The 25,380-nt window shown below is 47.1% G+C and overlaps 2 protein-coding genes across 2 annotated transcripts in view; one reads left to right on the top strand and one right to left on the bottom strand.

The window, feature by feature from the left end:
- The window catches only part of RAB3IP (RAB3A interacting protein), a 140,521-nt gene extending 129,947 nt beyond the window's left edge, over positions 1–10,574 (bottom strand). Inside the window, exon 1 of the mRNA XM_078449690.2 lies at positions 10,444–10,574. The gene's annotated coding sequence lies outside the window, so the exon portion shown is untranslated. The remainder of the gene's footprint in view (positions 1–10,443) is intronic.
- Positions 10,575–20,275: 9,701 nt separating this feature from the next.
- On the top strand, positions 20,276–21,348 carry LRRC10 (leucine rich repeat containing 10). Its single transcript, XM_060657009.3, has one exon. The coding sequence runs from the start codon at positions 20,421–20,423 to the stop codon at positions 21,258–21,260; it is 840 nt and encodes a 279-aa protein (XP_060512992.1). The 5' UTR covers positions 20,276–20,420; the 3' UTR covers positions 21,261–21,348.
- Positions 21,349–25,380: the final 4,032 nt, after the last annotated feature.

Raw genomic sequence — 25,380 nt, 5'->3', positions numbered from 1 at the left:
CTCTCTCTCTCTGAAATAAAAAGAAAAGACCCTCCTCACTTCCCCCCTCCCCCAGGGAACATATACCTCAGCGTGAGTAGGAGATGGAAGATGAGAATTCCATTCAACCAGCCTCAGTTCCAAGGAGAGTGAGTCTGGCATTTAAAGGCACAACAGTAGAACTCCTTAAACAGCGTGGCTCCTAAACACAAGCCAAACATCATCTGCTGTTCAACTGAAAAACTTCCAATGACTTTCAGCATCCGGGCACATAGGCTTCCTGAGAAAGATACAATAAAGTGCCCCACGCAGTACCTCCCTAAGAGATTCTCAGCGGTCATTTCTACCCCACCAGTTTTCTCATTGGGTGCTGAGTTTAGGGCCGAACCTCTGCATAAGCTCGCTGTGATATGTTCATTACCCAAGGATTTACACTGGGGCATCCCGGAAGCACAATGGGGACAGAGTGCAAGGGTAGAAGTATGTACAACATACTCAGGTAACAGAGGTGAGGCAGCTGCAGAGAAGTGCCCTGGTGGCTGGGGGCCTGACCCCAACCCCAAATGCTGGCGGGACAGAGGGAAAGGCTCCTTTCTAATCTGATGTTGGGCTTCCTATTTCTTGTTCTCAGTCTCCACAGGGCTCCCTGCCAAGGGAGGAGTGTCCCTTGAAGTATATTCTGAGGAAAGTGACTCTGGACTCGGTATTAGCTGAACACAAAGCCAGTGCTCATCGGGGAGAGAACTCATAGACACAGGCTCATTCTTGCCTCTTTTATTTGGTATTTCTCCTGGTGTACAGTTTTTTTTTTAATTTTAATGTTTATTTTTGAGAGAGATAGACCACGAGTTGGGGAGGGGTAGAGAGAGAGGGAGACACAGAATCTGAAGTAGGCTTCAGGCTCTGAGCTGTCAGCACAGGGCCTAACGCGGGTCTTGAACTCAGTAACTTCAAGATCAAGACCTGAGCCAAAGTTGAACACTTAACTGACTGAACCACGCAGGTGCCTCCGTTTTTTGTTTGTTTGTTTTTAATATTTTTATTTATTTTTGAGAGAGAGAGAGAGAAAACAAGTGGGCAGGGACAGAGAGAGAGGGAGACACAGAATCCAAAGGAGGCTCTAGGCTCTGAGCTGTCAGCACAGAGCCCAACGCAGGGCTCGAACCCACAAACTGTGAGATCATGACCTGAGCCAAAGTTGGATACTAACCGACTAAGCCACCCAGGTGTCCCCCCCCAACTTTTTTTTTTTTAAATCAACTTTTGATCCCTTATAGCTGTTAGAGGTTTTCCCAAGCAGTGAGGGGATTTGATCTTCTCAGCCATCTCTTCTCCACACCAAGAGAATTTACCAACGAGGGCTTAGCTGCCTATTCCTCTACTCACCGACCTGCCCTTTTCCTTATAGGGGTGAACCTTTTATCTCCCCTCTCTGTGGAGCTGCCCCCATTATCCCGTGTTCCATGCAGTTTGCTCAGGAGCTGACCTCAGACTGAGGTCAATAGCTGGAAATAGCAGGAGGGCTCCAGGCAGCCTCTGCCCGTGGCAGGAGACAGCCAGCCTGCCGGGGACTACGAACGGCAGCTGTGGCCGCGCAGACCCGCGTGGAGAGGCTAGAGTTTCCCCAGTGGGGACGACACAGAAATGACATGCCGTTCCTGGGTTGTCTGGATGGGACATTCCTGCAAGGCCTGAGCCAACGGGGCCCGGTCAGGCACGGTTGGCTAGTGTCAGAGTCCCTGCGTCTCAAATGATTCGCACTGTCATTGAGCCAGGGAGAATTCTGAGTGTACAGTTCACCCAGAGAAGCAGGTCAGAAAGAGGAATGAATACAGGTTTACGATGTCTGAGTGCTAGCATGGGGCCGGAGCTTATAGCAGTGACGAGAAAGATGACCTGACATCATTGGCTTTGCACCTTCTTATTCTTTCCGTATTTGCACAGTTTAGGGAACTCACGGTGGTGGAGGTCCCCATGGAGCCGCTGATGCTTTAGTAAAATATTGCCAACCGAAGATACCCACCGGGGCCAAATAGACAACAACTGAGTGAAGCAGGCTCAGTGTAGGGCAATAGGGAGATGTGGAGACTGTGGTAAACTGGAGAATCCTAGATGAGTAAGAGCTATCAGGAAGTCAGATCCAGGCCACCAGCTTGCCACTGCGGCCCAAAGTTCTACATCTACCTCTGGCTCAGACAACAGGGTATGTTGTATGATTAAATAATAAGGGGATTAAGAGCTGGGGGACCAGGTTCTATTCAGGCTCAAGTGCTTCCTAGCTGTGTGACCTAAGTCAAGTTACCTGACCCGCTTTAGCCTCCATTTCAGCAATGATAAAATGGCATTAATGCCCATACCTTCCTCACTGGGCTGTTTTAGAAATTAAATGAAATAGTGGGCATAAAGCAATTCACACAAGGCCTGATGCAAAGTTATGGCTCCATAATTGTTAACTGTAGTTTATTATTTAATGAAGAAGGCCTGATTTTAGAACAAAAATAAGATTTGAGACTGTATAATATTTCTTCCTAAAAAGTATAAAAATGACTCCTCTCCTGAATCAAAGATCTGTAGATAATTCCTTAAACTTCCTGCCTTAAAAACTGAGTTGAGAAAAAAGCATATTGCAAACTCAACTTGCAGAGGCAAAGGCCCACAAGGGGACCAAAGGCGGGGCGGGGGGGGGGGGGGGGGGGGGCTGGTTCTCAAGCAGCACTGCCCCAACCTGCCTCCGGGTGGCAGCATTTTAGCATGTTGAACTTCCCGGAAGTCCCTGGTCAGACCATCCAATTTCATCCACCCAAACCAAGGGTCATCATGATGTTTATCCCTGAGGGGTGCTGCAGACACACTAGAAATTGCCTCTGGGAGAGGAAGTTTGGGACACAGACAGGACTGGGGAGTAACCAGGGCCATGACTAGGTTGTGCAGGGCTCCTCTCTGTATAAGCAATTTGAGTCACCCCAAATCGGCATGTCCTTTCTAGACACTGAATTTTATGCCAAAAGAGGAAGCAGCAGCAGAAAAACAAAATGACACTCACCCCCGGAGTGATCCACTGGCCAGGCAGGTCCCTCCTGAAACCAGGGCCTGGCCACAGGGCACAGGACACCTTCATTAGCCTTAGGACCCCCTGCTTAGATGGCATGGCCAGCTTCACCCTCACCCCAGCCCCAGCACCGGGGAGGGACTTAAACATGAGAAACCAGAGGAAGGCATTCCAAAGCATGGAAGGGCTTGGGTGGGAACAATACTTCCTAGGGGCAGGGATCCCCGGGTCTAAGGTGATGAAGGGGAAAATAAAGGAAGTATGGGGTGGTGTGAGAGAAAAGGGGAAAAAGCAAAAATGAAGCAGGGTATCCCACATAATCCCCCAGGCCCGCTCAGTAACTCAGTGCCTTAGGCTGCATACCTCCTCCTTTTTCTGAATGGCAGGCCAAATGCTCCCTCCTGTCACCCAAAGACATTACCAGATAGGAACTAAGGACAGCCCAGTCACACATAATTTATTTCTTTTAATTTTTTTTAAATGTTTATTCATTATTGAGAGACGGAGAGAGACAGAGCATGAGCAGGAGAGGGGCAGAGAGAGAGGAAGACACAGAATCCGAAGCAGGCTCCAGGCTCTGAGCTGTCAGCACAGAGCCCGACGTGGGGCTGGAACTCACGAACTGCGAGATTGTGACCTGAGCTGAAGTCGGACGCTTAACTGACTGAACCACCCAGGCGCCCCACACATAATTTATTTCTTAAAACTTTGGTTAACATTTCAAATCTCTTCCAAGTGGGTTGTTTACCAAAGAAAAACCTAGGAAGTTGGCAGCTAAGGGTCTCATCGGGAGGGAAAACAATGCAATAAAGTGTTGTCTGAGATCAAGGGGGTGGCTCAACAAGCCTCTCCAGATGTGCTCAGTGCCTGGGGACGTAGGTCAGGGTGAGGAAGTACATCAGGATGGGAACAGAGGAGGCAAGACTGCGCCAGTAAAAAAATCTGACACACCAGTCTGAGCAGAGCTAGGGAGGTTCGGCGTATTTTGGGGCCCCTCAGATCCAGCTGGCCCTCTCTTCTTGAATGGATGGGACATTATGGAATAGAGAGTCTCTTCATCTGCAGGACACCAAGGAACAGACAGACGTCTGAGGCTGCTGATACCCCAGTGGCACCAGGCTGGTTACAGAAACGTACTCACAGTGGGTCTCCATATCACTGATCAGTTCCTAGAAACTCGGAGTGGGAAGGAAATTTTGGTGTCACCTAGTTCATTACCCCATTGTGTGACAGAATTCTCTCTACGGTATCACTGCCAAGATTGTTCCCACCAGAACTCCTCCAGTGAAAGACAATTCGCCCCTGGAGCACTGCATGCTGGGACATCACTCAGTAGATGGCCTTCTCCACATCTGCCTCCTGGTAACCATTCTCATACCCCCTCTGGGTTCATACCTAGATTGTCCATCCTTCTCCACACCGAGGACCACCCTCGGACATTTGAAGAATGCCATTATGCTGCATCTACATAAATCCCAACACACATACACACGCACGCGCCCACACACGCACGTACACACACACTGTTTCTTGAGACCAAATCTTGCCAAATAATTCTCTACATCTCGTGGTCCCTTCACCAACGTTCTCTCTCTCTACTGGAAGTGTCATAATTTAACAATGGCCCTACTCACATGTGTCCCCAGAAGCAAACACAACACTCCTCATGTTTCTTCGCATTTTGTTTTTCCCACCAGCGCACAGGGGAGCAGCACAATCAGCTTCCTTGTTGCAGACATTTGGCCCCTATCCACATAACGCCATAACAGGGGGATCGCGCCTGTTCTGTTCACCGCTGTACCCCTTCTCCCCAGAGATTAGACCACTATCTGGCACTGGGTGGTCACTCAAGAAGTATTCGCTTAGTAAATGAGTGACATTTTGGGAGTGTAGGCTCATTTTGGGTTTTGTTCTAGTAGTTGGTGGTGGTGGTTGTTAATAGTCGGGAAGAACGGTTTTATTTGGGGCATAGTTAGCCCTATCCAAGTAGACACGTCAAATGGACAACCGGATATTAGACACGTCTGGAGATTAGAGGAGAGGACAGGGCCAGAGAGAGAGAGAGGAGTCACCAACTCACAGGAACGCGGCCCTTTTTCCACATGGCCTCCTGAGGCCAGTGACCATCAGCCTCTCCTCTGCCCCCCACACTCATCCCAAGCAGAAGAGCCCCCAGACTCATCCACCTTCCCCTTCTATCCCCATTATCCCTGGGAGATTCTAGTACTGAAGGGGAATGCTCGCCCTCCTTGCCCAAGGGGACGTCACAGGAAAGATCTGAATCAATCACATGTGCATTTCTGGGAGCAGCACAGGCAGCTTCCACTACTGCTAGAGAAAGTCAGCCACTTCCAACGCTAAAATGAATTTCTTTCTCAGCACACGGCCGGGAACTTAGAGATCAGCAATCAAGGAAGGGGCATTTCCGTGCTGTCCCCTTACATCAGTCTCCATAGGACAGGTGCACGATATTGGAGTCCTGGTGTCCCCTGGTAGGGTGGGCTCTCGAGGCCAGCAGTGCCCTCTGGTGGTCATAACAACACTGATGCTCATGAGAGTAACACCAGGAGCCAGTTAGTGATCAGAATGACTACCCCTTGTCATGAGCATTTACCATGAGCCAGACTTGTAATAAAAATTTTACCCAGGGCACCGGGGTGGCTCAGTTAAACGTCCGACTCTTGGTTCCGGCTCAGGTCATGATCTCATGGGTTCGTGAGTTTGAGCCCCGCCTCGGGACCTTCGCTGACAGTGCGGAGCCTGCTTGGGATTCTCTCTCTCTGCCCTCCCCCACCCCACTCCCACTCACGCTCCCTCTGTCTCTCTCAAAATAAATAAACTTAAAAAAAATTTACCCAGATTATCCCCTTAAATGCTCATTCTAACCTTATCAAGCCCTACCACTCTGTTTGCCCACATTACAAGTGAGGAAATTGATCACAGCAATTAGATGATTTTCTCTAATAAGTCACAAAGGGCAGAGGAAGTTGGCTGGTCTGTTCCTGTCCCCTTCAAACGCCTCAAAATAGACATGAGCCACCCCAGAAGGGGAGAATTTAAAGAACATATATTTTCCATTGTAAAAGTAAACACAGTAACTATTTTGGAAAAATTGGAAGGAAAAATAAACATCCCCAAGTCAAAACAACTGTTAGCATTTTAACGTGCTTCCTTTCAATCTCTTTTTTTTTCTCCTTTCCATCTTTTTGTCCCCGTAACTGTATTCAAGGTATAGTTATAAATTCTCCAATGACAAATATTCTTAAAGATTTTTTTTCTCCAAGAATTTTCTGTTCTTAGATGTAAATTTCACATTTCCTGGTCAAAGCAACAGGTATTTACTTGAATTTCCAGGAAGAATCTGGCCCAGAAGTCCTCGCCAGGACTTCTGTGTCCCAGCCTCAAGTGTGCTTCCCGGAGAGCCAGCGTTGCTATAGAGACAGAGTGTGGCCATGGAACCTCAGGACAGGTCAGGGCCAGTCAGCCAAGTGCACTGCCCTCAGGGCAGATGTCGAGGGTGAACTTCAGGGACTTGTGCCTGGCTCCCTTCCAGCAGAGGTTAGCACTGAGCTCTGAGCACGGCAAGCTCCCAGGCAGCCATCTATGGGACTTGAGATTCTTGGCAAGTTTCCTTCTGGCCGCCATAGGGACGTGGCCATGTGGCAGCCCTCTCTGCGAATCTGTTTCACTGACCAGAATGGCTGCCATTTATCATGAGCATAATGTTTTTTGGAAAGTGTGTCTACCTCTCCAGAAGCTCCTGTGCCTCTACCTTAGAACTAAGATACTCCCCTCCAGAGTAGTCCCTGTAGAGCTGTGGCATCTGAGGCAGACTCCCAACTCCGCCACTTACCAGCTCCATGACCTGAGCATGGCTGACCGTCTCAGAGCTGTTTCTTCATCTGGAAAATCAGGGTAACTCTTCAGATTCACAGAGTTGTTAGGAGAGGTAAATGGACATTTATCTGAGTACTGAGTATACAGTAAAAGCTCAATAAGTGGGGGCTATTGATCTGGAAACCTTCTCCAGGGAGATGGCTCATGAAGGAACGCATAGAGCGGCTGTCTATGCAGCAGGTAGCTGGAGACCACGGGGTGAACAACTCATCATTCATCTGGAATGCCCGAAGTCCCACATCCTCTTAGTTCCATGCAAATGCCAGGGAGAGAGGCATACTGCCTGAATCCTTTCCTGCTCCTCCTTGCCTTTCTCCCCCCTTCCCTGGGCCCTTTCCCAAGAACACAGGAAGGACTCTACCAGGGGCAATACTCAAATTATGTAAAAACTCAGACTGAAGAAGTATGACATCGGCCATGGAGCTGAAAGAGGGTCCTGGAAGCCTTCTGTTGCACCAGACATCACCACCCTATTTTATAGATTTCAGGGAAGTAAGGGGTCTCAGGAGAGGGTCCAGAGAAGCTGGCACACTGGGGAGATTCCTCAGCAGACTCTAGGGAATGGTTCTTTACCAGCCAATATAGCAATATGTTTACATTTTAACAACAAATATGACCACACCACCATGTGCCAACCAACTTGCCTCCAGTTGAGACCCTGAGAAGGTCATTATGGGACCCTCCTCCCAAGAATACAAGGGGCCAGAGAATGGATTAAGCCTATTTGGGGTTCATGCCCTGCTTGCAGAGTGAGTGAGTTGGGGAGAAGAGCTTTACTGCCTAAGAGGCTGCTTGAGTGTTAAAACGCCCCTAGCCCTGTCATTCCTCACTGCATGCCTGGCTGTTGCAGTAGGAAGAAGAGATCCAGAAGTGGGATGATCCCAAGTCAAACACCATGGTGAATTCCTGAGGTGGGATGTCAGTGTCGGTGACCTTCTAGCCTGGGCCTGAAAAAGAAGCACCACACCCGGTGCTGCGGTCCAGCACCGGCCCTATGGTCATTCAGTCATTAATTCCACTAACACTCGTTAATCCCACATTAGGCACCAGGTGCTGGCCTGAGGGATGCGCAAACGACAGTGAGCAAGACAAGTAGCGTCTCTGCCCTCATGGAGCTCAGCCTAGCAGAGGAGCCAGACATAAAAGCATAATACAGGGTGACAAGAGCTACAATAGGGAAAAGACAGGGTGCTAAGAGAGCAAAGGGGGGCACCTAACCCAGAAGACTCACTGCAGGAAATAACGTGTCGGCCAAGATCTGAGGGCGGAGCGGGAGCCGGCCACGTGAGGAGATGGGAGAAGCAGGCAACAGCCCGTGCAAACACTAGACACTGGCTGAGCCCCCAGAAGAACAGAACAGTTGACATGAACTTCAACATAATCATTTTGATGTGTCAAGATTGGGGTGCAATTAATGTTTAACTTGTGAGCCTAACTTCTTGCTTAACCAGAGAATGGTCTGGAAAGACTATAACCCTGTAAGTCTAAATTTCCAAGCCAAAGATGCAGGTTGGCAGGGAGACCAGGTTGGGAGGGAGGCAGTGTCATAAGTGTTGGATATTGGTGTCACCCGAACGCATGTTCGAGCCCCACCCAACTCTACTTCTTAGCTGGGTGACTTTAACTGAGTCAATTCAACCTCTCTAGGCTATAACTTGCTCATCTGAAAATGGAGAACGATGCTGGTATCTGCTCTGTAGCACAGTAGTAATCAAATGAGAGAGTATATGAAGTCCTCAGCATGGGAAAGAGCATGGGGCCAACTCTCATTATTAAAAAATGGACGCTCAGTCCATTCAGCGTCCGACTCTTGGTTCCAGCTCAGGTCATGATCTTGCTGTTCATGAGTTCGAGCCCTGCATTGGGCTCTGCACCAACCGTGTGGGAGCCTATTTAGGATTCTCTCTCTCTCCCTCTCTGCTCCTCCCCTGCTCTCTCTCAAAATAAATAAATAAAAACTTAAAAACATAATAAATAGGGGCACCTAGGTGGCTCGGTCAGTTAAGTGTCTGACTTTGGCTCAGGTCACCATCTCACAGTTCGTGAGTTTGAGCCCTGCACTGGATTCTTTGCTGTTAGTACGGAGCCTGCTTTGGATCCTCAGTCTCCCTGTCTCTCTCTCTCTGCCTCTCCCCCGCTTGCACGCGCACTCTCTCTCTCTCTCTCTCTCTCAAAAATAAAACTAAAAAATAAACATTAAAAAATAATTAAATAAATCATGGAATCCACCCCCAACATGAACATCATTTTGTGCCCAAGAATATCAAGTGTTTTTGAGAACAGAAATGCGACCTAATCCAAACATCATAGCTCGTATTTATTGAGAGTTCATACACGCCAGCCCCGTCCTACATGCATTACGTGGGTGGTTTTACTTCATTCTCATGAGAACCCAATAATAAAGGTGCCACTGTTTTCCAGGTTTTGCAAACTAGGAAACCAAGGTGGAGAGGTCTAGTAACTTGCCTCAGGTCATCAAAAGCTTCAAAAATGTAGAACACTGACAATACGAAATGCTGGCAAGGATGTGGAGCAACAGGAACTCTCATTCATCGCGGGTAAGAATGCAAAATGGTACAGCCACTTTGGAAAACAGTTTGACAGGTTTTGACAAAACTAAGCATTCTCTTCCCATAAGATCCAGCGATCGTGCTCCTCGGCATTTACCCAAAGAAGCTGAAAACTCTATTCAAAATTGCCAAAAAACAAAAACTGGGACGTAACCAAGATGTCCTTTAATCAGCGGAGGGATAAACTATGATACATCCAGACACTGGAATGTTAGTTGGCGCTAACGAGAAATAAGCAATCAAGCCATGGAAAGGCATAGAGGAAATTTAAAGGCATATTACTAAGTGAAAGAAGCCAATCTGAACAGACTACATACGGTATGATTCCAACCATTTGACATTCTGGATAGGGTGAAACTATGGAGACGGCGAAAGGATTAGTGGTTGCCTGTGAAGGGAGAGGGAGAGATGTGTAGGCAGAGCACAGAGGATTTTTAGGGCAGTGAATCTACTCTGTATGAAACTACAATAGTGGATGCATCACCGCACATCTGCCCAAACCCATAGAAAGTACCACCCCCAGAGCAAATCCCAGTTAGACTCTGAACTTTGGGCACTAGTGACACGTCAGTGTGAGCTCAGTGTGATTTTAACAAATGTACCGACCGCCGCGTGGGGGATGTCCATAGGGGATGCGGCATGTTCACGTGTGGGGAAGGGGGTATATAGGAACTCTCTGTAACTTCTGTTCAATTTTTCTGTGACCACAAAACTCTAAAAAATTAAGTTTACTAATTAAAAAAAAAAACAAACAAAACCAAAACCACAAAAAAACAAGCTTCAAACCCAGGAAGTGGGGCTCTAGAGCACATCTCTTTGACCACTAGACTATACTAACCTCCAGCTTCTAGCGGAAAGAAAAGTCCAACTTTGGATAGAAGGACAAAAGAAAAAACAGGTACATGTGAAGGGAAACAAAGAGATTGCCGGGGTTTGGAATGTACTCACGGCTCAGGACGCCAAGCTTTCCTAATCCTTTCTAGAGGGCCGGCCAGACTTCCAGGCTGATGATGCTGACTCTCGCCTCACACGGAGTGTTTGACAAGAGGCACCTGACATGTGGCCTGAGGCCAGCATCCCCTGGGCCCTTTGGTCTGGAAAACAGCTGTGAGTAATTGGGGCACCGGGAGGAGAGAGTTTTATCAGCTGGCCTGTCCCGAGGCTGCCGGGAAGACTAATGTGCTGGTGCAGACATGCCTCCGGAAACTGCCCTATTTTTAGAGAAAGGCATTCTTTCCCGGGCTGTGCTTCTGACAAAGGAGCAGGGTAGCCCTCTGCCCAAGGGGCAGCCAGCGAACATCAAGCCACGTCCACTGGTTTGCCTGACGTGGGGCTCGTTTTTCTGCAGGTGTGTGGACCACCATCCAAAGCATTTTACCGAAGGAGTTATAAGGTGCTCACTCGGGGCGCCTGGGTGGCTCAGTTGGTTAAGCGTCCGACTTCGGCCCAGGTCATGATCTCGCACTTTGTGGGTCCGGGGCCCACGTCCGGCTCTTGTGCTGACAGCTCGGAGCCTGCTTCAGATTCTGCGTCTCCCTCTCTCTCTGCCCCTCCCCTGCTTGCACTCTGTCCCCCCAAAATAAATATTTAAAAAAATAAAATGCTTGCTCACTCTCCAGCTGAGAGAACCCAGTGTAATGCTGATTTCTGCCCCTGGAAAGGGAACATACAGACGTTGTAAGGTACTGTTCAAACAGTAGCATCTTGCCAACGTTTCAAAGAATACCATTCAAGGTCAGTACAAAGCTGTCTTTGCTGTAAAGGGGCAAATGTCTGCAAGGGAGACCATAAGATTAATTTCTGTTTTAATACACCTGCTGGGAGGAGATGTTGGGGGAGTCCATAGTGGACCAAAAGGATATAGGCTTGGCCCAGTAGGCTTTGGGTCCCCCCAACACCAAATCAGGAAACCAGCTAGGGCCCAGGAACTGAGAGAAATAACACCAGGGCTGGCCCAAGGCTCCACTCTCTTGATCATGCATTAGGACTCCCTGGAGTAATCCCAGCCCAAGAGCTAATAATAACACTAATAATAAAAGGGTAATAATATCAACCATTTTTTTAAGTGCCTTCTATGTGTAAGACACTTTAAACACATTATGTCCTGGCAGCCTCAAGCAGTGGGTATAATTACTCCAGTTTTGCAGGTGAGTGAACTGAGGCTCAGAGAAGGGAATGGCAGAAATATGTTTTAAAAAAAAAAAGTAAAAAAGGAATGCTGGGTCAAGGTCTTTGTCATCTTAACCTAGTGTCTGGAATTTAAAACAAAAACAACGCTGTTTTTCTCAAGCACAGTCCCCGCCCCATTTACCCGCCCTGACCTGCATTTGCCATGAAATGTCATGGAAATCTCCACTGCCAAGCTGGATGGGGACCTTAGGGACCATCTCGTCCAACCCTCTGGTCTCCAGATGAGGGGAAGGAGAGCATGAGAAGTTAAACAACTTGCCCACGAGCACACAGCCGTTTGGAGAAGTTCGAACACAGATCCCTGGAGTCCACGTAGGGGTCTCTCCCATAGCACCAGCCCACCCATCGGTGTGACTCAGGATTCACACTGAGCCCCACTATCTGAAAGACACCCTCGATCGGGGAACACCGAACGAATGCTCCTCCTCCCTCCAAAAGTAGATGGGAGGAACTCTCCAACTGGAGAAAAACACAGCTTGCCCTGGGCCTCTGGGGAGCCCAAGTTGGTTTGTGGCCTTACAGAGCTAGATGTCTCCAGACCCCCAGCAATCTACTCACAGAATGTACCCCCATAATCACATAACTGCTCTTCTGTCATTCTCTCATGTAAGCACACTTCCTCAGGGGAGTGTCACAGATGTCTACCCGCAAAAACTTGTGGCTGGTGGTCTTTTGAGAACTCCTCCAGAGTCCCTCCTTCTCCAACATGACACCTGCTGGGCTTCACTTGGACGAAAGAAATCCTGACAAGCTAGAGAGGGAGGAGTGAGCTTCCATGGTCAGCCCCTCCAAATCAGAACCCCCAGTTCCAATTTGTCCCATCCCACTGTCCGTTCAGCAGTTGTGTGGGGAAGAGCAGTTGACATCAAGGAGAGACGATGTCACAGCCTTCAGCTTTGCCCATGTTCCCTTACCTCTCCATGCCGTGATGATCTGAAGGCACAGCAGAGCCACCAAGATCGGCTTCACTGTCCTTGTTCGGTGGCTGCTCTCTACTCACCATTGGTTGCAAAGTTGTGAGGTTGCTCCACCCATTCCAGGAGGTTCTAAGTTAGCAGCAAGTTTAATGATGCGGTTGGAGCTGACCACAGACTTGGGCAGATATTGACATTCCTTAAAGATGTGATGTCGTACCAAGCAAGTACTGATGAGAGAGAAAGTACGCAGCGGGGGAAGGGGGAAACCTGACCTGTATTAAGCTTCTAGTATGTTCTGGGCATTTACTATCACTTAAACCTCACCATGACATTCTTATCATCTCCATTTGACAAAGGGAGAAAGACCTTCAAAGGTATTGAGCAACCTCTCCAAGGCCATCCAGGCAGGAAATGCTAGAACTGAAACTCCACCCCAGACCCTCCAAACTACCAACCCACATATGCTAGACGTTCCCATGGCAGGCACTGCTGGTTTCCGACCTAACCTCTCTGTTCTTCCTTGCTAACAGAACCGTGGTTGCATTGAGGCAGCAATGCGCCCAGTTCCAGGTGGTACCAGAATTTAGCAGCATCAACCATCCTCTGAAATCACTTCTAGCTACTGGGACTGATGCTTGAGCTTGCAGTTCAGAATCCATTTCCTTCCTCGTAGAAACCATCCTATATACAGAAGTCAGTAAGACTGCAATCACTGTATCATCACCGTACTTTTGTTGTTTTCTGGAATAAGCCAACCTGAGATGTCACCATTTATAGTATCATTTCTACTGGAAAATGCATGGAAGATTCACCCACCGCCTGCCCCCTACTCTGCAAAAAACAAACAAACAAACAAACAAACAAAAACCCAACAAGTTATAAGAGACTTCATGAGTCCTTTATAAAGTTTGTAAGCAATTCCAATTTCCAAAGCTACTTTCACATTATCAACCCTTTACTTGTCAGGAAGATCTAAGAATCTCAGGAATGCCAAAGGAATTTCTTGAGAGTATAGTTATATAACGGGTATTTCTGTACTATCCTACTCGACCTTATTAAACAGAAAGAAAATCTTCCCCATGACTGAAAAGAATACACTCCAGTCAAGATAAAACACTAGCTATTGTATCCAATTTACAAGTACGGTGCTGCTTTTCCTGGGGAGGACTGGCTGGCATCAGGACACCCCAGGGTTTTTCAACCTTGGCATTTTGACATTTGGGCCCAGACAATTCTTTGCTGTGGGGGCTCTCCCGTGCGTTGTAGAATGTTCAGTTGCGTCCTGGCCTCTACCCACTAGATGCCAGGAGCACTCTGAGTCGTGACAAACAAAAATGCCTTCAGACATTGTCAAGCATTTCTTGAAGGGCAAGATCAACACTAGTTAAGAAGCACTGGCAGGGCGCCTAGGTGGCTCAGCTGGTTAAGCGCTCGACTTCGGCCCCATGTGGGGCTCTGTGCTGACAGCTCAGAGCCTGGAGCCTGCTTCAGATTCTGTGTCTCCCTCTCTCTCTCTGCCCCTCTCACACTCTGTCTCTCTCTCGTGCTCTCTCAAAAATAAACAAACATGAAAAACACTTTTTTTAATTGCCAAAAAAAAAAAAAAAAAAAAGAACCACTGGCCAAGGTCGACAAACTGGGAGGACCTACTTACTCCCAGAGTTGCATTAAACCTGACAAAGCCGTGAAACACTGCAGTGAAATAGAAAATACTGATCTGAGTTCTGGTAGCAAATCCTACCCTCCATAAAGTAGAGAAGCAGAGAGGCTCACTGAAACGGCCTTCAGCTGTAATCATGGGCAAGGTCTATCACCCCAGGCTGTCAAGAAACCCAGCTTCAGAACAGGGATCCCCTCGCTCTGGCTCCTAAGGGTTGCCAGGCAGAATCCCTTCGAGGCCAATTTTCCTTCCTATCACTCACAAGCAAGCTGGAGAAAGGCTGCCTTTTCCAATCGCGTTCCTTTCTCCCCGGGCTCTCCAGCCGGTGAGTGGATGGAACGCTTTCAGGGTTTGTGTTTCACTGCACTGCTCACTTTTGAAGCTCCCTTGTCTCTGAATAATTGTCTTAGCTCAGCAGCTGCTATTGAACAGATTCCAGCAGTTCAGCGCTGACAGAGCATCTAATGAACTTCAGAGTGTTCTGGGAGGCTACTCTGGAATCCACCTTTGGACCTGTCTGCAGAGCGGGCTCAGCATGCTCCAGAGTCAGGGGCTGAAACCCCAGAGCAAGCCCTCAGCCTCTGCCCCAGCACTGTGCTCCGGAAGGCACAAAATGGTAGTTTGTCCTACAGGTTACCAAGCAAATGTGAGTTCCTTTCTGGGTGCTTCCAACACTATGTGATCTGGTCAACTATTCTGAGTAAATTCTGAGTCTTTCTCAGAGCCCCGTCTCTTAACCTCAATGATGATCAATGGTAGAAAAAAAATCTACTTACTCATTAATATATATTGTCAAGCTACTGGCTACTAGCAGTTTGAGTGTCTGTTATCAAACTGAGACTAATACATCATTCATTCATTCATTCATTCATCCAAATGTTCCAGGAAGGCAGGGAATTTTGTCTGTAGTTCATCGCTTATTTGTGGAATAAATCACTGCCCACTTTGTCCGAGGTGCTGTCATTGTGCTAAGAATGCAGCAGAGCGGACAGGCCTCAGGGACTTTGCAGTCCAGCAGGAGTGGGTGTGTGTGTAAAACTCAAGGTTTTTACGAAAGATACTATCTATAGCAGCGCTGATGGGGATAATAAGTTAAATTTGTGTTCTTTCCTATATTTAGTGCTGTCTTTAGTACTTAAAAATAATTTCCTGTGTGGGGTGCCTGGGTGGCTCAGTCAGTTAAGCGTGTGACTTCGGTTCAGGTCATGATCTCGCAGTTTGGGAGTTCGAGCCCCACATTGGGCTCGCTGCTGTCACCGAGGAGCCTGCTTCAGATCCTCTGTCCCTGTCTTTCTCTGCTCCTCCCCTGCTTGTGCCCTCGCTCGCTCTCTCTCTCAAAAATAAATAAAAATAATAATAATAATTTTCTGTGGGCAAATCAAGGCGGACTTCACCGGCCGATTAGCATCAGCTCATTTACTGCCACTTGCTGAGGACCAGCTAGGTGCCAGGTACGGAGGCAGAGACGACAGATTCAACAGGAAGCCAATCCCAGCCGATGTGCTGAGTGGGGATTAGAATCCAGCTGGGGATGGGGTGCCTGGGTGGCTCAGTCAGTGAAGCATCCGACTTTAGCTCAGGTCACGATCTCGCACTCCGTGAGTTCGAGCCCCGCATCGGGCTCTGGGCTGATGGCTCAGAGCCTGGAGCCTGCTTCCGATTCTGTGTCTCCCTCTCTCTCTCTGCCCCTCCCCCGTTCATGCTCTGTCTCTCTCTGTCTCAAAAATAAATAAACGTTAAAAAAAAAAAAAAAAAAAGAATCCAGCCGGGGAGATGGGTGATGAGTAAGTTTTTACAGGGGAGTACTGTCAGCACGGTGCAAAATCACTAGGTCGGGAAACGACGTGTATGGTGCAACAGCACAAATGAGTAAGAGTGAGGGGAGGGGCCGAGGGGAGGGGAGGGCATTCTAGGCAAAGGGGGCTGCAGGGGGGAAGGCCCTAATGAGGAGGAAGGTGGGCACATTCGATGAACCAGAGGAGGCAGCAAAGGAGGAGGGTAGCCCTCAGCGGGCTGGAGAGCTGGGCAGGGGCACATCCTCTAGGGTCCTGTAAACCTCACTGACGAGTCTGGGTTTCGTTCTACGGGAATCAGAAGCCCCTGCCCAGACTTGAGGTGGGGCTTCTACGGTCCCACAAGGAGGCATTGTGGCTGACAGGGGGGAAACGGGTAGGTGGGGGTCGGGAAGGGCACAGTGGATATTTAAGCAGATGAAGGGCAGAGGTGACATGGTCAGTGCTCTTTTTGGAAGCTTCAAGATCACAACCCTGTGTGCCTTGAGCAATGGGAGGCTGTGCCCTTTGCAAACCCCCCAGGAACTAGTCATTGTCAGGATCAGGCCTGTCTCCCCTATCTCTTGCTTTAAACTGCTGCCTTCTTATACCCGGGCCACCGTTCCGACATTCCTTTTCAGAGATTATCACCAACTTCAGTCCTTAAACTGAGCCCTGAACATCTCCCACCTGTCCCTTAGATAAGCCAGTTCAGAGCCCTCTGGGGTCACAGGAGTCATATGACCCATTTGATAGACTCACAGACATCTGTGGCCAGAGAGGATGTGGTCTTTCCAGTGACTTTGTGAAGAGGGACGTGTGGGTCTTTCACAGACACACTGTAAGCAACCTAGATGCCATTGAATCTGCAGGCTGTCCCCTTGCCAAGGACAACAGTCGAGATGGGCCAATAAAACAATCATGGTAATGGTCAATTCATAACCCTCCACGCTTCCCAAGGGACGTTTCATTCACTTTGAACCTGACACAAAGGCATGAAAAATAAGGGCAGGACAAACTCTGAAAATACTGTAGTGCGGCTGGTTACAATCTGCTTTCGCCATTTTTTTTTTCTTGATTTCTTTTCTTCTGCTTATTTCTGTCTCCGTCCACACAAAAGGCCTTTCTCAACCATTTGGTTATCCTTAGCTCCATGCTCGTATTTAGGGGATGGCATTAAAGTGCCCAGTGGAAGTTCTGAGTGTGAGGCCAGAGTTTGTCAGCTGGTGGGACCTTAATTCCAGGAGGAGAACCCCACCCCGGCTCTGGTGGAATTGTGTAGTTTGTGAGACAAGGTCCTATCCTGTCTATCTCGTTAGCCACAAGATTCCTTGCCTCCAGAACATAGTAAGTGCTCAATAAATATTTGATGTTATTATTCAACCTCTCGGACCCTCAGTTTTCTCATCTGAAAATTGGGGATAAAAAATATTTCTCTGGCAGGTTCCGAGAAGAGAGAGTATATGTAAACCCTCTGGCACAGTGTTTAGTGTTTAGCCAATTAGTTACAAATAATAACAGGTGGCAATCACTGTCATCATTACTTCTAGGGACAACAGGGCAGCTGTTTCATGACCATCTGTGGTCACAGTGGCCAGGCTAAATATAGAGGCAAAGCATAGTACTTGTCGAGAGGCCATTTATTTATTGTTTTCAATCTATGAAGTTTATTGTCAAATTGGTTTCCATACAACACCCAGTGCTCATCCCAAAAGGTGCCCTCCTCAATACCCATCACCCACCCTCCCCTCCCTCCCACCCCCATCAACCCTCAGTTTGTTCTCAGTTTTTAAGAGTCTCTTATGCTTTGGCTCTCTCCCACTCTAACCTCTTTTTTTTTTTTTTTTCCCCTTTCCCTCCCCCATGGGTTCCTGTTAAGTTTCTCAGGATCCACATAAGAGTGAAAACATATGGTATCTGTCTTTCTCTGTATGGCTTATTTCACTTAGCATCCCACTCTCCAGTTCCATCCACGTTGCTACAAAGGGCCATATTTCGTTCTTTCTCATTGCCACGTAGTACTCCATTGTGTATATAAACCACAATTTCTTTATCCATTCATCAGTTGATGGACATTTAAGCTCTTTCCATAATTCGGCTATTGTTGAGAGTGCTGCTATAAACATTGGGGTGCGAGTGCCCCTATGCATCAGTACTCCTGTATCCCTTGGGTAAATTCCTAGCAGTGCTATTGCACTGGGTCAATAGGGTAGGTCTATTTTTAATTTTTTGAGGAACCTCCACACTGTTTTCCAGAGTGGCTGCACCAATTTGCATTCCCACCAACAGTGCAAGAGGGTTCCCGTTTCTCCACATCCTCTCCAGCATCTATAGTCTCCTGATTTGTTCATTTTGAGAGGCCATTTATTATAGTAAAAATCAACACAGCAAGGAGGAGCCTCGAGATGACAGCCTTTGACTTTCAGTGTGTAGAAAGTCCAAGGACACCAGCTTCAGTTGTGACTGAGGAGAAAGGTGGGTGGTGGCACTGCATCACCAAAGAGTTCTGTGGAATGGCCATTCCCGCAGAATGTTCTTCTGCTCTGCTCAGTCTATTAGGAGCAATTTAGCAGCAAAGGTACTGGAGGATGGTAAAGAGTTTGCTGAGACTCCCCCAGCCCTGGCTCTCTCCCATACAGCAGGCAGGTTGATGGATCGTCTCACTTGGAATGGTTTTTAAATAGATGTCTATAGTTAAAAAACGAAACAAATACAAGAGGGTACTTGCAGAAAGATGGGAATTGACCTGAAGCTTTGAGGGTGTTAGGAATGTTAACCTTTCCAGGGATCCAGAAGGACCAAGGCCCTGTCAGTTTCAACATGTGACTTCCACATGGTGGCAGTTAAGGTCACCCTGGGTGTTGATATCCAGCAGGCAGATGGAGAGAGTGTGGAGGTAGGCGGGGTTGGTTTTAAACGAGCCAGGCCTAGAAGAGACAGGTATCACTTCTGCCCACATTTCATTGGCCAGAATTAGACTCTCTGACCTAGACTCATACTAGAAAATGTCCTGGCTGGGCAGCTGCTTCCCACAACTGGACACTGTGGAAGAAAAGCACAAACCTTTGATGGGCAATTAGCTGTTATCTGCCGTAGATGAACTGGAGAATTATATCCTCATTTATTTAAGCTTCGAGAGTCTGACTTTCCTCTTCCCTCTCTTCTGCTTTTCCACTTGTCTTTTGTCAAAGGCAAATTTGTAAACTATGGAAAACTATTACCTGGTAAGAATGAAGAGTTCAGAAAATGGACACCTGTTGGCGGCTGGGTGGCTCAGTGGTTAAGCATCTGACTTTGGCTCAGGTCATGATCTCACGGTTCATGAGTTTGAGTCCCACATCAGGTGAGCTCAAGCCCCACTTTGGGTGAGCCCCCCTTCTCCCTCTCTCTCTCTGACCCTCGCTCACTTGCACACTCTCTCTCAAAAAAAAAAGGAGGTGGGGAGAACCTGGGTGGCTCAGTTGGTTAAGCATCTGACTTCGGCTCAGGTGATAATCTCACAGTTTGTGGATTTGAGCCCCTCATCAGGCTCTGTACTGACAGCTCGGAGCCTAGAGCCTGTTTTGGATCCTGTCCTCCTTTCTCTGCCCCTTCCCCGTTTGCACTGTCTCTGTCTCTCAAAAATGAATAAACATTATAAAAATTTAAAAAACAAACATGCGTATCTTTGACCCAGGAACACTTCTAAGCCCATTTCCCAAAGAAATCAGTGGTTAACTCTCACAGTGCATGTACGAGGATATTTATAATAGTGACACATTATAAGCAATCTAGATGCCAATAGACGACAGCAGAGAGCTGTTTACACTTCAACGATGCCTCCCAATGGAATACAGGTGTTTAAAATGATTGTGTAGATACCTGCAAACACAAAAATATGTCCATGTTATGAAAAAGTAAGACTCTTAAGCAGTATGAATTTTTTTTTTAATAAATTGGTTACTTGTAGCAAAAGCTGGAGGACATACCTTAAAATGTTTAGTGTTCATTCCTGGGGAATATGGCTGTGCGTGTTTTTCATTTTTTCCTGTTACACCTTTACATGATGTCTTACTGTTTTATCATTAGAAACAACAGTGAAGCTATTTCCAGCTTGAAACAAACAAACAGAAAAAATGTAGATAACGGCAACTGGGGCTTAGGTGACTGAAAGTACGCGAATCAGGCCCGGCCTCCCCAGACTCTGTGCGTTGGGCCTGTCACCCGACACTCAAGTCGCTATCACGAGCACTTTTCTCTGTTGAAGTGACTGGCTTTTGTCCCGCCAACCCCAGGTTATAATGGGAGAGGAAAATAGGCCTCAGGGCAGTCGGCGGCAGCCCCAACCCGCAGCGGGCCCCGTGGGTGAGTCAGTGGGCTGGGGCTCACCCTGCCTCCGGCCTCTTCATGGGGAACACCATCAGGGCCCTGGTGGCCTTCATCCCTGCTGACTGCTGCCAGAACTACGTGGTCAGAGATCTCCGGGAGATGCCCGTGGACAAGATGGTGGATCTGAGTGGGACCCAGCTACGCCATTTCCCCGGGAACGTGTGCTCCTTCCGGGAGCTGGTCAAGCTCTACCTGAGTGACAACCACCTCAACAGCCTGCCTCCTGAGCTGGGGCAGCTGCAGAATCTGCAGATCCTGGCCCTGGATTTCAACAACTTCAAGGCTCTGCCCCAGGTGGTGTGTACTTTGAAACAGCTCTGCATCCTCTACTTGGGTAACAACAAACTTTGCGACCTCCCCAGTGAGCTGAGCCTGCTTCAGAATCTCCGGACCCTGTGGGTCGAGGCCAACTGCCTCACCCAGCTGCCGGAGGTGGTCTGCGAGCTAAGTCTCCTAAAGACTCTGCATGCCGGCTCCAATTCTCTGCGTCTGCTGCCAGGCCAGCTCCAGCGCCTCCGAGAGCTGCGGACCATCTGGCTCTCAGGCAACCTGCTGACTGACTTCCCCCCCGTGCTGCTGCACATGCCCTTCCTGGAGGTGATCGACGTGGACAGGAACAGCATCCGTTACTTCCCCAGCCTGGCCCACCTGTCGAGTCTGAAGCTGGTCATCTATGACCACAATCCCTGCAGGAACGCACCCAAGGTGGCCAAAGGCGTGCGCCGCGTGGGAAGATGGGCAGAGGAGACGCCAGAGCCTGACCCCAGAAAAGCCAGACGCTACGCCTTGGCCAGGGAGGAAAGTCAGGAGGGAGAGATACTTGTCCTGCCTCCTCTACTTCTTCCTCCCAACTCCTGAGGAGCTTCAGTCGTAGGTCAACGCCAAGGATCCGACTCCAGCATCTTCTGGAGATCTCTCCTTTAGAGGGTACAGGATTGCTCTGGGACACACGGGATGCTCTGCCAGTGGGGAGTGATGGAAGTCCAAAGAAACGCCTCACTCACATCAAGGGAGAATTTCTGGCCAACATTTCTCCCAAAGTGAAGTTGGGTGCTATGGCCGGCCTCACTCTCTGCAAGCAAATCAGCTCCTCCAAATAGGTATTTTGCAACATTGAAGAGTACGAAGGGCTACGACATTCTGTCCTTCTCTACTCCACAAGCGGCTGGTCAGGATGCTCACGAACTCCTCAAATAAGGTATTTACTAAAGAATTCACCTGAGAGTTCAGGTGGCCTGGCTCCAGCCCTTTGCAGGATATATTTTACTAGGAATGACCTTAAGTGATATGAAAATAGGGACAAACTCAGGCCACTTACAAAAGACATTTCTACCTAGTCAGTCAGACTCTCAGACTCCGTGCTGTTGCAAAGGCTCAAGATGAAGCTTTTCCCCTGTAGTTGAGTGAATGCTGAGAGGACCTCTGGTAGAAAATGCCTCCTGGTGGAGTACGGCTGCCACCTTATACACTTGACACTGGTTCATGCTGATTTAGCTTGTTTTCCCTAAAGGTCAAGGTTTGACCCCAGGTCTGCTCTCAACTGCTTACTGTCACTATAATACTACAAGTCCTCTAGGAAGTAGAACCTCTTGTTGGCAATGTGGTCTTATTAAAATCGAGCCTAGTTGTAACCTGCCTGCCTCCGTAGAGCCCTCCCGTTTATTCACATTTACGAAGAACTGAACTGAATCCCCTTCCGTGGAGGGAAACCACTTTCCAGGATATTAGGTTAAAGGTAGCAGGTGAGAAATCTGTTTACTTGAAACAAGCATTTGGAAATCTGCGTTGAAGGTTGTGGTATATATAAGACACTTCTGCCTCTAGCCTCAGTTTCTTAGCCTTTATTTGGATTTGATTTTTCTAGATAGGGCCTTTTGATGGTCAGTGTACAAGCTTAGACATTTTGGCCATTTTTTAAAAAGTAAATTGTGACCTTTTCTTCTTCCCACAAATACATCAACCTTAAAGATACTGCTGTCTGTGGGTGACTTAATAACAGTCATGTTCTTGAACCCACAAGGACACAAAAAGTGTCATAACTAAAACTTACATGTGTTTGGCATTTAAAGTTACTTTTGCCATAAAAGCATCTTAACTCAGCAAAGTTTGGCTCTAGAATGACGTTACCCAGCAGACTATTTTCATATGTTTTCCTACCATAAATATTTCTTGCTAAACCACCTCCCAGTCTGTAGAATATCTGCAACCCACTGATTAGCCTGCTAACAGATCCCTTTAATCTTAAATGTTATAGGTTTTCAAATATTTAACTCCTTTCGTAATGAGTACAGATTCCCATTACATAGCTAGGATTTATAGTTTATTTTTTCATGCCTAATGACAAACAAAACTGTACTGTTGATGCTTAAAACTTTATGCTAACAGAATTGCCTCCGAACTGGGTCCACAGCCAGCCTTACAGATGGCTCAGACTTTTACCTTTGACCCTGTCTTCCTCCTCCAAAGATTAATGTTCCCATCTCTTCCAGTACAACTGTAGGCTAAAGCCACATAACAGCATGAAGCCAACAGATCTAATGAGCTAAGTGGTCTGAATCAAATGTCAAATGGTAAACATTTGGCACACAAATGGTTTTCTTCTAAAATAATACAGAACATTTCCCAAACAATGGTTGAATGTTCAACACTGATTTTGCTATCCAAAAATGTGTTCACTATAGGGTTTCAGTCAATCTTATAAAAAAATAACCATGTAAATGTATATTAACATTTCCATACCTCTCTGATGTTTTCTTGAAATTCTGACATAATTACAAAGTTAAAAAGGGGAAATGAAGCACCAAATGTAACTTTACTCCTAATTTTAAAAGCCCCGAAACACAAAATGTTATGCACCAGAGAAATTTATACAGAATTTTATTTAGCTTCTCTAAATACAAATGATGCCCACTAAAATCTTTTATCTGAAATGCAACATCACTAACAGTTCATAATTTTACACTTAAAAAGTGGGCTTGCACCCTAAAAATCAACTATATGCAAATTTTAACTAGAAGCACATATCCTACACACAGTAACACAGCAGTGTAGTATGATGGTAAAGAGCATGGCCTTTCTAACTACGTGAGTTCAAATCCCAGCTTTGCCATTTCCTAGTCACTTACCATCTGTGTGTCTCAGGTTGCTCATCAGTAAAATGGCAAATTTCCATCTTTGAAGGCACTGTAAGGATTAACCAAATTACTGTGTAAAAGGCACATAGAATAGTGCCTGGCAGGTGACAGCTAATGTTTACGTAACATGTTCTTTTTATGAAGTGTTACACCATGCAGCATGGTATTTCTACTTACAAGCAGTCTAATTCTTTGGTTGAAGGGAAAAACATGATGCTAATAGAACAAAAAGGCCTTTTCTGGCTCGGTAAAATTTCCAGCAACAGTATCTATAGTCTTGAATATAAGAAAAAGAACAACAATGTGGTGAAATGCTTCTGGCTTATCTAACTGGGAAAATACACCAACATGATTACCAAGCATTTATTCAATTTCTAAATGAATATACTTTGCCCTTTTCCTGTTACTCTAGAATGTGCAAAATCACCAAGGTACATACTTGGAAAATGTGACTATTTCTTGACACAAAACCCATGCATCCTGAGAGGCAGGAGGCACGGGAACCGAAGACACGGGCATGTGTCTGCTGGACATTGCTCTCTGCTTTTTGTCACTGTATATATACGCCCTATAATCTCACTACTGTAGAAAGAGTATTAATGCTATTTATAAAACTTAAATTTACATGCTTTTCTTCCTTTCTAGAGGATCCACTTCCGCAGAATAGGAAACAAATTTTGAATCCTCGGTGCCTAGTATAATTCTTCCACGTTTACCTGGATTTTGGAGATTTTATCATACGCCAGCCCACAGGGTAGGGGGACAAACATTTATGGAGCACATCTGTAGGGCAGTCAGGTACTATCTTCAGAGTCTTGTGTAAGTTAATTCATATAACCTTTTCAATAAACCTTTGAAAGAAGTGTTAGGTGTTGCTCAACTTAAAAATAAGAAATCTGATGGGGCACCTGGCTCAGTTGGTTGAGGGGCCGACTTCAGCTCAGGTCACGACCTCCTGGTTCATGAGTTTGAGCCTTGCATCAGGCTAGGCTCTCTGCTGTCAGTGAAGCCCACTTCAGATCCTATGTCCCTTGCTCTCTGTCCCTCCCCCACTTGTGCTCTCTCAAAAATAAATAAAACATTAAAAATAAAATAAAATAATAAATCTAAAATCTGGTTTGTCCTTATTATTTTGACAACCTGAAACATTCTATAGTAATTCTATGATTAAAAAAAGTTAAGTCCTCTCTACACTTTTACTGATGTTCTAACACACTAGAATAGGTACAAGGCAAGGCAGACTTTAAGAAAAGGATTTTGGATAAGAGTATTCTGTTGACTTTTATCAGAGCAAGAAAATGCATTTTATCCTGGCAAGAAAATGCAACAAAATGCAAGAAAATGGAGAGACCTTAGCAAAGAACAACTGCTGGGCAACATTGGGAGAAGAGGGGATTCAAGATAATACTGAGGCAGCTGGTGTAGCAATTGCCACCCGTGAGGCTAGATGAACAGGGAAATGTTACCTTCACCTATTAAGAGCTAAAAGGCACGAAAAAAGAGGCTACCAGGGGTGTTGGGGAAGCCCTGTTGGTTAAGCGTCTGACTCTTCTTGATTTCGGCTCAGGTCATAACCTCCCGGTTTATGAAATTGAGCCCCACATTGGGCCCTGTCCTGACAGTGCGGAGCCTGCTTGGGATTCTTTCTCCCTCTCTCTGCCCCTCCCACGAGTGTGTACGCACTCTCTCTCAAAATAAACTTTAAAAAATAAAGGCGGGGAGAAGATCTACCAGTGAAGCTGTAGTGGTAGGTTTCACAGGGATGCAGTCATCTCCAAAGAGCAAGCTACGCAGGAAGAAAATACCGAATGCCGATCCCCATGTCCTGCCAGTACCTCCTGAGT

Source organism: Panthera onca, chromosome B4 (genome assembly GCF_046562875.1).
Source record: "Panthera onca isolate mPanOnc1 chromosome B4, mPanOnc1 haplotype 2, whole genome shotgun sequence".
NCBI lineage: Eukaryota > Metazoa > Chordata > Mammalia > Carnivora > Felidae > Panthera > Panthera onca.
The sequence above is the reverse complement of the archived record's forward strand: the minus strand, read 5'-3'. Positions and strand labels throughout refer to the sequence as shown.